At 34.3% G+C, this 15069-nt stretch overlaps 1 protein-coding gene across 2 annotated transcripts in view; it reads left to right on the top strand.

Annotated features, from left to right (window-relative positions):
* The window catches only part of Cap-H2 (Chromosome associated protein H2), a 64008-nt gene that overhangs the window by 42676 nt on the left and 6263 nt on the right, over positions 1-15069 (top strand). For both annotated transcript variants that reach the window (XM_076447877.1, XM_076447876.1), the window contains exons 9-13: positions 1421-1615; positions 3971-4095; positions 4725-4794; positions 13489-13626; positions 14560-14696. In XM_076447877.1, the coding sequence (XP_076303992.1) occupies positions 1421-1615; positions 3971-4095; positions 4725-4794; positions 13489-13626; positions 14560-14696 (665 nt within the window). The remainder of the gene's footprint in view (positions 1-1420; positions 1616-3970; positions 4096-4724; positions 4795-13488; positions 13627-14559; positions 14697-15069) is intronic.

Genomic DNA, 15069 nt, shown 5'->3' with positions numbered 1-15069 from the left:
TGTTTAGGATCAGTTACTGATGTATGTAGACATTATTGTATTGTCAACATGTATCGCTGATTATGTTTTTTCTTTTATACTTGTATTTCAGTGCATGCTTTATTGCCAGAACAGTTTATGCTGCTTTTATTGATTTTTTTTTTTATAAAATATAACAAAACATTACTCATTTAATCTTGGTGGGATTCACATTATGTTAAAATTAGTAAATTAGGTTTTTGAAGGTGACAATTTGGTCCAAGAATAGGTCGTGAATTTGTTTTTATATTAGTCTGTGCAAATAACTAACACTTTGTATTCTCAAGCATATGGCTCATTATTCATGTTTTCACATGCTTGCAACCAGATAATTAGATTATAATTCAACATATGTGATTGTAGGGCACTGGCAAAAAATCTTACTGTAAATTATCATAAAAAAGATCATAGTACCACCTAATGTAAGTGATTGTCTTGTTATGAAAATAATGGTACAGTTAATTGTAAGAAAGTGCAGACCAGCCTTATCTGTGGGTAAAGCCAGAGAAAGGGAATAGCTTGTCTATGGGCCTGGCATTGCCAAGTGGTTAGGGCTTACCTTGCAATACGAAGGCCGTGGGTTTGAATAATGATGACATCAAACATGCTTGCCCCATCAGCTTTGGGGGTGTTATAATGTGATGGTCATTCCCACTATACATTGGTAAAAGAGTAGCCCAAGAGTTGGCAGTGGGTGGTTACAACTAGCTGCCTTGCCTCTGTCTTACATTACTAATTTAGGGAAAGCTAGAGCAGATAACACTCGTAGCTTTGAGCAAAATTCAAAAACAAACAAACAAATAAGCTTGTTGGTGGGAAGTACAGTGGCAACTTTAGTACTGTAATCAAATATGATAGATCAAAGATCTGGCAAAAAACTTGAAAAACCAGCAGATTGGAGGCATGGCAAAACTTCAAAGGGCCAATTATCCCTTTAACAGTGATTTTTATTAAAGAAAACAACATAAGACACTGACAATTAAACCTTTTGGTTCAGTTGCATTCATAGATACGTTGAGATTGTCCTTAAGAGTACAAGGCCCACATAGGAGTGAGACAGGTATACATGATTTCAGCTTATCCAAATGTTTTTGTAGTTAACTTATCAAAATAATTAGACAAAACAATACAGTTTAAAAGTAGTTTGATAATGAATAGAAGCTAAGATTTTATAAAACCACGTTCAGCAAGAAAGAAGCAACAAAGTAAAAAAATTAATTTACAAGTATAGGCAGAAAAAAAATAATGCAGAATATACTAAATTTATTTTTTTGTAGATACAGTTTACAATTTTGGCATATAATCAATCTTAATCCAGCCTTAAGTGTTTTTGGCCAGTAGTTTTACATATGTTTATTCACTTCTAGTACTGAACTTTGAAAAATTATTTATTTGTAGGTAGAAGACCTTTGGAAACCTCTTGATCCACATGAAGAAACTCCTAATCTCGAGAAACCTATGAAAAGGGGGAAAACCAGTAGAATCCCCAAAAAGGTTGAACAGAAAAAGCAAGATAACAAGAGAAAAAGGAAGAGAGACGAATTAAAAAACCAAGATGCAACAATTCTGCCCATCTCTCAATTCTGCACAGAAGCATGTAAGTTTATTATGTTAATGCAATTGTTATTTGTGCTGTATACAGTAAAATAATAAGTTTGTCACTGTTGTTGTGGCCTGGTATGGCCAGGTGGTTTGGGAGTTCAGTTCATAATTTGTGAGTTGTAGATTTAAATCTCTGTGACAGTCAATGCCATTGTTCATTGGTAATTGTAAAATAGTTGCCCAAGGGTTTGTGGTGGGTGGTGATGAGTAGCTGCCTTTCGTTTAGGTTTTCACTGCTAAATTAGGGAGGGCTAACTCAGATAGCTTTTATGTGACTTTGCACGAAATATAATGTTCAGATTCTACATTATTTTGATGGATTTCAGCTATCTCTATTGTCAAGCTGACCATCCACTAAGTTGGTTCACATTTTTGAGAAATATGTTGTGTGAGGGTAGACGATGTTGAGATCAGAAATAAAATACTAGAACTAATAAGTTTAATCAAGTTTTTTTTTCATCGATGTTTGTGTTGAACTGATCAGTTTTTGAGGATTATTTTGACTGATTGATAGATAGCCAGCTAACAACCAAATGTCTTCTGAAGCTCCAGGTGTTGAAAAACAAATCAGAAATGTCTAAACTCCTTAATTTAATTTGAGACATAGCAAAATAAGCAGCATGGAGTTAATCTTTTGCTGTCTCAATGATGTGAACTTTTCACCATTTCCTTAAAATTACAGGAAACAGATATTTTTCTGTCATAGAGCATAAATGTTGTGTGTGAAATCACTTAGATGGAACTTAAATTTGACAGAGGCTGACATGTGATTTGATGGAAGTTGGCAGAGCAAGTATTCTGCACAATTCTCAAAACTGTTTTTAATAACTAAGGAGACTTTTTGTTTATACAGTATTGAAGCTTGTAGATTCCAAAATTATTGTCAATGGCAAAAGTTACATAGGCACATGTCTCATATTTATCAATGCAGAATTTATAAATTTCATAAAGTGTTACATTCATTTTATACAAATTGTGTTTAGTTTTTTTTATCATTCATGGAAGGATTTTTTCCATTGCTGTACTTCATGAAAATGTATTGCTGGAGATGACATCTGGCATGCATAAATATGTGGATGGTGATGTTAAAGGGTTAGCATATACAGTGTCAAGAATTTTGCTATTGTAAATTCTTTAAAAAAAAAGATTTGTTTCATTTAAAGTTTTGAAGTATTAAGATATTTTTTAAATTTGAAAGCAAGTTTTATTCATCAGCTTTTATTAAAGAAAAATATTGCAATCAACCTTTTGTTTTACTGCTTGAATGGGTTATCTATCATTATATTTTAATGTTTCTTTATTAACTTTTATATGTTACTGATCTAATGTAATAACTGCTATTATATTATTATGTTTATTATGTTTTGAAGTATTAAGATATTTTTTAAATTTGAAAGCAAGTTTTATTCAACAGCTTTTATTAAAGAAAAATATTGCAATCAACCTTTTGTTTTACTGCTTGAATGGGTTATCTATCATTATATTTTAATGTTTCTTTATTAACTTTTATATGTTACTGATCTAATGTAATAACTGCTATTATATTATTATGTTTCATTATTAGCATTGGTAAAAATGAAATAGAAACCCTGCAATCCGAGCACTTTTGAAAGCGCTTGGGTTATAGGGTTTCTGTTTTATTTTTATCAAGACTTCTTGGATTTATGTGTTTTTAGAACATCATCTTTAATAGCATTTATATGTTATTGATCTATTGTATTATCTACTTGTACAAGATTTTGTAGGATGCACTAAAGTTTATGGATGAATATATGTAATATTCCATATATTCATTTTAAAATACTTTCTTCGTGAATAATTGGTTAGTAATTTGTGTTTGAGCAAACTGGTTTATAGAAGTATTGCCAAATATTTCATGATATTACTGGTTTGTAATTTAATTCACCTGAATTAAACTGGCAACAGCCTGGTGTTTACTGATTGTCCTAGCAGTCAATAGTTAGTATCCCAAGATGGTCTAGGATGTACAAGAGAAAGAAAGATCATAACCTTTAATGACTGCAACTTAGGACTAATCAAAAGCTTCATTTTTTTATTATCTCTAAATAAAGAGAGATAGGTATTTAAAAAAATACAAAACATGTTATAAAATAAAGGCTTAAATTTTTTTTAAGAAACTGAAATAATGTCCACACAAATTTATTTCTTCAGAAAGAAGTTTTTTTGTTTTTATTACACAAAATGTATGTGGCTAAAAATAATGTATGCTCATATAATTTAGTGGTAATGTGATTTTCTAACAGAAAAACTTTGTAGTGTCTTATTTGTGGGGTATGAGTCCTTTTTAATTCATCATGTAGTAACTATTTTACACTGATGGTTCTCTCAGATTTTCCATATGCATCTAAATTTCCAAAAAATCCTAAGAAAATTCCACAGAGTTCAGTTTTCTATGACCATTACTGGAATGAAGTTAAAAGGAAAAAAGAAGCACTCAAGTCTAAAAGAAAACTGGTAAGAAAAAAGTACATTATTTTTCTTCTTTCAAAAAAAAGTAACTATGTATGTTAAGAAAAGTTTACAAAAAAATATAAGTTGCTTGACTAATTTGTAATTAGGTTAATAATGTCCTACATTCTTGGACATCTGAATTAGTTTTCACTGCAGTGAAAACAAAAAGGTTTTAAGAATAGTGGATACTATTTCTGAATTACATTTTTTCTTCAAGTTTTTGGATTACCTTGTCTATTATTCTGTGCACAGGCTTAAATGTTAGCCTTCCTATTTTTAGATGTCTATTTTTTTATTTTGTAGTGTGGAATAATCCAAGTATTTACATTATATTTATATTTGTGGATTAATAAGCTGCTATTTACTGATTTAGTTTTTCAGTATTCTTGGTGTAACAAAAATTAACCATTAATTTATTTGTTTTGGATTGAAAATTATTATGGAAGTCAAGGATAAAACAAAAATAGTTGCGTAGTTTTGTTTGAAAGTATTATAATATTTATTGGATTGTTTAATGCTCTGATATTTTCTACTTTTGAAACTGTAATTACATAAGATTTTCAAAGTTGATGTTGAGTATGTGGTTGTCTTTCTTAGCATTCCACATAAATTATTGAATGTTTATCTTATAGTTCACAGATGATCAAGTGGAGGAAAATATGGATAAAGAAGATGAAGATGAAGCTGATGATAATTTTAGTGGTAAGTAAAATTTTGACTAAAATTTGTAGACATGCTTTCTTTCTATGAAATTATTGGCCATAATTAATAGAGTGGAGTTGATTCATCAGGAAGTTTGAATTTAGTACTTCCTAGCATACTTTTATCCCAGTTATATAACGTAAATCTTCAAAGGTATTGCACATTATAGTGATACATGCAATTTTTACTGAAAATGAAATATGATAGTGTATAAAGATAGATGAATTAATAATATGTAAATATTTTACATTTCTGGCAGCAATCCAGATTTTCAGTGAGCAAGTACTTGAATAGTTACTATTTAAAGTTGTGTATATGGGGTTGTTTCACTTTTTGTAAAACTTTATTTTTTTCTTTACTCAAACACTAAATAAATCAGTCATAAAGCTGAAAATATGAAATAAAATCAAAATTGTATTTTTTTCCATAATGATTTCAGATGATAACAGACAATTACAGTTATTTATCCTAAAATATCTCTTGCTCCTAAGTCTTAAATTTAAATTTTATTTTTTTTATTGGATTTCAAACAGCATCTAGCATTAAATGGCCTGGAAAGAGCTTGGTGGAAGTTACAATAAACAAAATCTTGACTTGCATCACAAGAATGGATTGCAGCATGCATACATTCATCATTAAGATGTTTTTTATTTATTTTTTACATCATTTAATGTTTTATTCTAAATTAATAAGTTTCCATTTTTTTCATTCAGTTACTTTTGTTAACTACTTACTTTAGCCTGGAGACCTTGTACACTCAAGTTCATGTGTAGTAAGTGTATCTATTTTCTTACCGTGTTAATTGTTCAAAAATAATTCACATAGGTTTCAATGTGCAGTTTATAATAGAGAAGAATCAGACACTAAATTAGAAACTTCAGCTGTTATTATAATTTATGTGGCTTTCTAGTTAAGCTATAAATAGGTTAAGAAAATTTCATTACTTATCAGAGCTATGTCATCTGTAGAAACACATGCAGCTCTCCTGGAATGTTATTCACATTTATTAAACAAAATCATCTGCCCTACAAGATGTAGAATTTTATATTTCTCTTTGTTATAATTGTATTCAACTGTTAAGTGAGAGAGATTTGGATATATCTAAATGTCATAGGATATGGGAGGGGCATGTCAATTTGACTTGAAAAAATATATATGCATAACAATATCTTAATAAAGCAAGAAGGTAACAGGTTAAAATTTTATATTCTGGCTTGTCAATATCTGTAATGTGTTTCTGATTGAAAAATCTAAAGCTGTTGTAAAGAGGGGAAAAAAGGCTATAAATGAGAAGTTGCACCTTCACCAAGTCATGACTGAGACATACAGATTGAAAATTTATTTAAGTATTTTCTTCTGAAATTACCCCTCAGTCTAGATTCCTGTGCATGGTGAGGGGACCACCCATGGAAGGTTCTGTTATTTCAATTTACCTCCTCTGGGATCTAAACATCCACCCACGTGTTTACCTGTGAAGGGGAGGAGAAGATCCTGGTGGTTGAGGGGTGCAACCCTAACATGTCACTTTGGTTTTCAATTCATGTAGATGGGTGGCATTGGGGCGGGTCCCCTTAGGTCTATTGGCTGGTCCCTTTGGAAGAGGGTCAACCAAGTGCCAGTGTTGGATGTTCTCAACAGGTGTTGTGGACATTGTATTTGATGCTGGTGTTTGGGTATATTGCTCACAAAATGTTGGCATTGCTGCAGTTTCCTTGTTTGGCACTGTAGTGCCCAGGGTCAGTGGGCACCAAAATATTCCTTTTTTTATTTTGGATCTTCCAAATAAAAACTTAAATAAAATAGTGAAAAAACACTGGTAAATGACCACATCTTAGAGATTCTGAGCAGCAATCTTCAACATCTGTTGTACCTCATTTTCTTATACTACATTTTCTTTCAGACAAACCATTAGGGAAATTGTCTCCCTCTTTCATTCAGAAGGGACTAGAGGGATTTGGTGGCTCTCCAAAGTCAGTAAAGAAGCTTCGCTCTGGTGACATATTAGTGGAAACATCCACATCTCAACACAGTGATCTCCTCTTGCATTCATAGGCAATTGGGGATATATTTATTGAGGTTACACCTCATGCTACTTTGAATTTATCATGAGAAGTTATTGTTGAGAGGAATTTGAAGAACATCCATAAGTCAGAGATTCTCCCTGGTTTCTCCATCCAAGGAGTTTCTGCAGTGAGGCGTATCTCCACTCGCAAAGATGGAATAATGATGCCAACCAATATCCTCATTGTGATATTTATATCACCACATTCACCTGCCACAATTAAGGCATGTTATCTTCATTGCAGGGTATGGCCATACATACCAAACCCTATCCGATGTTTCCAGTGTCAGTTGTTCAGTCACTCAAAGACGACATGTCATGGATGTGTGTTCATTGCAGTGGCGAGGACCACGATGCCTATGAGTGTGACCAGCCATTATTGCATCAGTTGCAATGGGTTTAACCCATCCTACTTTTGTTCTTGCCCTAAATGCTTGGAAGAAAAAGAGGTGCAGTGTTTGAAAACGATTCATAACATTGCTTATTTTGAGGCTCAAAAGTTGCTGTTCACCACTTCATCTCGGATGTATGCTGCTGCACTTCGTTCCACTACTACAGTGGGAGTGCAGACAGATCTCTCTGTGCCTCCAGAAGAACTGTTCTCAAACCAAATGAAAAGTCTTTTGACTACCATGGTTAAGAAAGGTAATGAATCAACATCAACTCCCATCTCTGTCCCTTACATACATTCCAACAAATCCCAAGATCCACTTCTTTTGGTTCTGGGTACAGGCATTTCCTCAGGGTATATCATCTGCTCCCACCCTAAGATACAAAACGATCATTTGTTCACATCAGTCGTTGGAATCCTCTTCCAACAGCAAAGACCTATCCAATTGACCCAGAGCAGGATCCATGGAGATCAATAGACTTTCCTTGAATAAAGACAGTAAAGAAAAAAGACATTGTCATAAACAGAAGGGTTTTCCACTCAATTTGCTTACACATAAATAAAAATGGCTATCTTGATACAATGGAACTGTCAAGGTTTAAGTTCTAGTCTGGATGACATCAAAACACTGATTGCTTCCTACCATCCTGTATGTCTTTCCTTACAGGAAATGTTTCTGAAACTTGCAGATGCAGTCATCTTTTGGTAGTTTTTTTTTATACAGAAATGACAGTCTGTGTGATGGTTGCATGGAGGGGTAGCACTGTTGGTTGATCAGCATGTGCCCACCCTGTCTTTGCCACTCAACAAGCCATCCGTGTGTCCTTGGGTCGTACCATCACTGTTTTCTCTCTCTACATGTCGGCTGGAGAGACATATGATCAATCAGACCTTGTGCTTTCATTGAACAGTTGCCGTTTCCCTTTTTAATCCTGGGGGACTTTAATGGACATCATCCCCTCTGGGGAAGTGCTGATATTGATAGTGTGAACTCTGATCACAACCTTTCTCTTTTCAATACTGGTTCGTTCTTCTACTTATTTTCATGCACCTAGTCAGTACTTTACTGCTATTGATCTCTCAATTTGTTCCCTTTCATTATTCTCCCATTTTTCTTGGAGGATTGACAGTAATCCACGAGGCAGTGATAATTTTTCTATAATTTTGAGAGAGACTGGCCATGGTCGATGCCACACGACTCTTGTTCCAGGTGGAAGCTGGATCAAGCAAACTGGCCCCCTTTCATCGTTCTCACAGAACTTGATCCTGCCATTGTCTGTAAACCATCAATAGACAACTGTGTGGCAGCAGTAATTGACTGTATTATACAGGGTGTTCGGAAAGTCACTGTGCAGTTTTGTAATCATATTTTATTCAGTCTATTTCAAGCCAGCAACTGATAGCAATGTTTAGAAACAAAATAAGAAGGATCCAGGCCTGTATTGATGCCAACGGGGGTCACTTTCAACAATGTTTATAATTGTCATTCATGTTTACCTCCTGTATTCTATATTGAAACATATCTGTTAATAAAGTGCACAGTGACTTTCTGAACACCCTGTATAAGCAGCTACTTAATGTATTCCTAAAACCTCGACACATTTTCCACGATATCTTCATTCGTGGTGGAATCCTGTCTGCGACATAGCATGGAAGGCTCAAAAACAGGCCTGGGATACTTTTTGTAGGTATCCCACACTTTCTCACTGCATCACTTTCCAGGAGGTCTGTGCACGTGCTCAATGGGTAAAACGTCAAAGCCAGAAGGAATCTTGGATTAAGTTCACAACCAGCATATCTTCTACATCCAATTCCAAAGGTTAGTGGGCAATATAATTCTGTTCCCCTGTTGATCTTATTCTCTGATGGCCAGGAAGTAGCTGATATTCAGAGCATCACCGATACTTTAGGTGAAAGCTTTTGTTGGGTATCTAGCAATTCTGTTTCTTCCTCTACTTTTTTAGTCATCAAAACTTGAGCAGAGCAGTCACCTCTTTCCTTTTGAACTGATTGTCTCTATGACTATAATCATCCATTTATACTGATGGATATCAAACTGGCCCTTCATCGGTTTGGCAGTACATTGGTTGGACCTGGTGATGTACACTATGAAATACTGTGCCTTCTGTCTCCTGCTTCTCTTGCAATTCTTCTGATTGTTTATGACCTGCATCTGGCAGGAGAATACTTTTCCTGATGCTTGGCACCAGGCTATTGTCCTACCTTTTTCTAAGCCTGGGAAGGATCCCAAGATTCCTTCAAAATACTGTCCAATTGCTTTGATGAGCTGTCTCTGTAAGACGTTAGAGAGGATGGTTAATGCTCAAACAACCTCCTCTCACCCACCCAGTGAGGGTTCTGACAACACCACTTCACCATGGACCACCTGATTTGACTTAAAATGTCAATCAGAAAAGCCTCTTTCAAACATCATCATCTTGTATCACTATTCTTTGACATTGAGAAGGCATGTGATACAACATGGAGGTATGGCATTTTGTGAGACCTCCATATATATGGGTTAAGTGGCCATTTGCCCATTTTTTATTAAAACTAATTTAATTGACAGGGAATTCCAAGTTTGCGTGGGTTCGTCACTTTCTAACTGTTACAAACGGAGTGTGTTGATGACTTTCACATCTCATGTCAGTCGTTGAACAGCTGCAGACTGCCATCAATCATTTATTGAAGTGGACCACAGCAAATGGCTTTAACTTTTCTCTGCCAATGGGGTATTCACCCTGATCCTGAACTCCATATTGGCAAAGTTGTGCTGCCTGTGGTCCCTGAGACAAAGTTCTTGGGGCTTATATTTGACTGTAAGCTGACCTTTATACCACACATCAAGCAGCTATGAGTCAAATGTACAAGAGCACTGAACATCCTCCATGTCTTCTCTTCCACCACTTGGGGGGCAAATTGATGTTCTATGCTAAAGATATATCATGCTCTTATTCAATTGAAACTGGACAATGGATCACTGGTCTATGGCTCTGCCAGGACCTCAGCCTTAAAGGTGCTGGATCCCATTCATCATCAAGGACTTTGGCTCTGCACTGGGGTTTTCTGCACTTTTCCAGTTCAGAGCTTATACATAGAGTCTTATGAACCTTCTTTGTATATTTGCCATTTGCAACTGTCTTTACTATATGCTTTGAAACTTTGTTCCTTACCAAAGCATCCTACCTGGGGTTATGTTTTCTTTCCTTGGTGGGCCATACTTTTTTCAGAACAGACGGTCTGCCATTGCTCCTTTTGGCCTTCATATCCAGGCACATTTGGATGAATTTTGTCTGTCCTTGGATAACAGTGCCATACCCACTAGTAAGCCCATCCCATCATGACTTTTTACAGTCCCCAAATGTGACCTATCTTTAAGTCATCTGAGAAAAGCAGACACTCCTGATTGGAAATACTGTCTGCTGTTTGCTGAACATCTTTCAAACCATCCTTCCATTCCTATGTATTCCCATTTTAAAATGAGGTGACTGTGTGGGTTCTGTCATGGTTTGTTGTTGTTCAGTGGTTGCATGCAGAATCTTCTCTACAGCTTTTGTGTTCACTACTGAACTGTATGCCATTTCTCTTTCCCTGTATCACATAGAAGCTAAGCAGTACTCAAACTGCACTATTTATACTGATTTGCTTAGTTCTCTACTGGCTCTGGAATCACTTCGTGTTAGTTCTCACCCTGTTATCACCGATATTCAAAACCAACTGGCCCATTTCTCTTTAACATCTACTTCTATCCATTTTTTCTGGATACCGGGCCATGTTTGTATTTGCAGGAATGAGCTTGCCGACCCTGCAGCTAAATCTATCTGCTTTGGCACTATTACTGCTGTGCCTGTTCCATACATGGATTATGGTCCTGTATTCAAGGCTTGGCTCTGTTCTGGCTGGCAGTTGGCTTGGATTGAGCAACATGAAAACAAGCTTTTCCAAATAAAACCTTATTTTAGAGTTTGACTGTCTTGCTTCCTTAAGGATCAGAAAAAGGAAGTTGTTGTAATTAGGTTATGCATTGGTCACAGTTTTTTAACTCATTGTTTTCTTTTATCTGGAACTAATGCACCAATGTGTAGTCTGTGTAACCCTCAGGTCCCAATAAGCCACATTTTACTTTCTTGCCATCATTATGGCTCTGAACAATGGCACCATTGTAAACATATTCTGTCCCAAAGTTTATTCATAACTTTAGACTGTGTCATTGGTGATGGTGACACTGTCCACCTGGAAATGTTTTTAGTTTTTTAAAGGCCATTTAAATTTTAAATATATATATATTAGACCTTTTTTAATGCAATTCTCTCTTAAGAATCAGTCCATCTGGTTTGATTTGAAATTAGAAAATGACCGTAACATCAAATAATTTGAAACCAGGACTGGAAAGGCCAACTTCATGAGACTGATGCTGCTGTTTGAACTACTCATTAGTCATCCTGGCAAGTTATTATTAGAATTTTACTACAAGTCTTTTAAAACGTTTATTACTTTACTTTTTGAAAATGGCCATAATGTCAAATAACTCGGAACCAGCACTGGAAAGGCCAACTTCAAGTGACTGATGATGGTTATTGTACTTACCTGTTAATCTTCCTGGCAAGTTATAATAATTACAATTATGCTACAGAAAGTCCTTCACAACTTGTATTACTGTATTTTTCTCTTTTGTAGACTAGATATAAACATTGGTTTTATGCTATTTATATTTCTGGTTCTTTTAAACTTTGTTTTGTTTTGTTTTACCTTAATTTCCTTTATGAGTTTTACTAAATTCACTTTAATTTTAACTTTTTATTGGATGTTTGGCACAGATAGCCTAGCTGCTTTGTGCCATAAAACACCAAATTAACCAGCTAACCAACCAACTTTTGAAATTAAAATTTGAGTGGTCTAAAAATTTGAATTGTAAATAACATTTTGAATGTAACCTTGTAAACTGAAAGTCATGACACACACTTTGACCCATATTTATTCACAATATTGGAACAAATTTTGGAACTGTTGTAATTTGCTTTAATTCTGGATAACAAACAGAATAGCTGAATGGCCTTTTAACCAAAGGGAAGGAAGGGAATCTGCTAATTTCATGAAGAAACTAGCTCTTCTCAGACAATTGAAAGTAATCCTTTACCAGCTATATATATCTTATAATCTTTTTACCAACCAAAGATGTCATGCCTCTTGCTATAATCAGGGCTCAATTTTAAGGAAATTTCCAGGTTGTCCTTCAGAAACTAATACATATATAATTGAAAGGTGTCAGTGTTTCAAGTGTGGTGATTAATGTCAAAGATTTGGAGTTTGTAAATTTGGTCGAGTTAGTTCGTAGTGAAGGTTTATCAAAAAGAAGTTAAGAGAACCATGTCAGTTTTTGTTGTCTTAAGTATCAGTATCAGAAATTAATCTCACTAAATATTTGTGGAATTTATCTTTGTTTTCTTCACGAGTTCCCTCCCATTCACAAATATTTGCATGCAAAGATTGTGCAATACAATGTGTTATAATGTAATTGAGTTTTATGCACTGTAATGTGTTACCACACCTAGCCCTTTAGGCTCATTTGAACTCCATACAGAATGTATGTTCATAAAGCAGCACAGAGGTGCAGCTTGTTTGTGATATAAAATTTAGTGATTAAAACAGCATTATTAGCCAATCAGAAAAACAAACTTTTCCTAATGTCTTCTGCCTCTGTTGGTTGATTGTGCCAACATTTCTCTTGCACAAAGTACAGCTTTTTTTCTCTTTTTTTTTAATATACAAAAAGATATTTTTATGAGGGTTCAAGTTTTTGAGTTTGTAGTTAGGGTATTTACCAATGATTTTGGTTGAGGTTTGGAGTCAACATGATGTATATACTGTGGGTAGTATACTGCAATGATTTTTTAATAGGGGTCTGTTCCAGGATTCTAGTCTTCCATGAGACAACATTGGGCTTAAGTTGGTTGTCTGAGGAAGTTTTTTCTCTCAGACAACTGTTAAAATCAAACTCTGGGTATAGGATTTGAGTTGCCCGACTGAAGCTGAAATTGTTTCAGAAAATTAGAAAAATACTTGGGTTCCATCATCAAATATAATACTGTAGGTACTAGACAATGTGTGTGTACAACATCTAAACACACCTAAATAGTGCAATTTACACACACCCATAAATGTATATATGTATATTAAAAAACAACATAGTAATCTTAACTGTATCTAATGTTTCTCAGAATCAGTTTTTGTTCTTTCACAGGTAATGATGAGAGGAGTGTAGACTGGAAGTGTGATTCTCCTGCACCATTACCCGAACTTGGAGACTCACCTCTTCCTTTAGAAATTGGTAGAGATGTTTGTGCTTTAGTGAAAAGAACTGATGAAATTTGTCCCATTGGTAAGTCTTTTATGCCTTTAAAGACTTGTTTCATATTAATTTATTTGTGTGAGCCAAGTATTAAAGTTATGAACATGTATTTTTGGTAAAATGTGTCAGCATACATTCTATGAACTATGTGGAAGTGTGAGATTTAGAAGTTGCAAATAAGCGCATTTTTGTGAACAAATTTTTATGTGAAGTTATTTTAGAATTGGGACATAAAAGCTTAAAAGATGTTGAATCCAAAATCACTTTATAGTTTCTGATAATGTATGAGTGAGTGGAGAAGATTAAGTTAAGCTCAACTAAATATTGCAATTTACACACATGCATAAATGTATATATGATATTTACAGTTTGTTATGTTTTTTTGAGAAATATACAAAATTCTGCTTTACAACGTGTGCTGGTAAAAGAGCTCACAGTGTTTTTCTACTAGTTTGTCACCAGGTGTTTACATATATTGGTGAATTCCAAGTTATTTTGACAAATAAATTGTAGTCATTACTGTTTATACAATAGTAATACTTAATTCATTGAGCAATATCCACATTCTTTTTGGCTGTACTTACTTATGTTGCATGAAGGTTGAACTGTACTCTTGGTTTCATCTTTATTTTTATACAATTTGTAAGATTATTGAAAAAATGTCGTTTTTATTCTTTTTATTCAGTTTATCTGTAGTTGTTACAAATCCATGATTTTTTAATGTTTATAGTTGTAATAAATATCTTGTGAATGACTTTTTTTTCAGTTTGATGAAAGCAGCTCATGTTGAGCAAGTTTTAACACATATTTTAGATCTTCAGTAAATATGTTATCAATATTTGATATGAAAACTTGCATGTGTGTGTGCTTGCATTTTTTAGCTGTGTTTGTTTGAGATCTACATTTTGAACTCATCTTTCCTTTGCATGGGTAATTTTATTCAACTAAATGACCTTCCTGTAGTTTCGAGCTACGAAGAGCTGGTTCAAAAGCATGTAGAAAACTACCTTTCAAGTGCTGCTCAATTCAAGCAGCTCACGGATCTAACGAGACGAGTCAATCAATGGGAAGAAAGGATCAAACCCAAACTTGAGCTTGAGGTCAGTTATATTTAATGTTTATGATGTGAAATGTGTACTTACGTTGAATTTTAGTTTGCTAGATTTGCAAGGAAGAAAGACAAACAGTAAAGAATATATTTATTTAAAATTCTTCTAAGTATTCATTGGGAACAGTTAAATCTGAAATTTAATTTTAAAATTCTTAGTGAAATTTCTGTTTCTACAAGAGTTAAAACTAAAACAAACTATGAAAAAATTTTAACTCAGTGTTAAAACCATATATTCGTAAGAGAGTGATCATTGTTTACATAGTACTCTAGTCATTGGTGTGTGACACTAGTTTTATTGTAGCTGGATTATGTCCTCTCATGAAGTTTAGTATTGTGCTGAATCTTTGGTTTAGTGTATCTAC

This window comes from Tachypleus tridentatus, chromosome 8, assembly GCF_004210375.1.
Source record: "Tachypleus tridentatus isolate NWPU-2018 chromosome 8, ASM421037v1, whole genome shotgun sequence".
In the NCBI taxonomy this organism is placed as follows: domain Eukaryota; kingdom Metazoa; phylum Arthropoda; class Merostomata; order Xiphosura; family Limulidae; genus Tachypleus; species Tachypleus tridentatus.
Note: the sequence above shows the minus strand (reverse complement) of the source record. Positions and strands in the feature narration are given on the sequence as shown.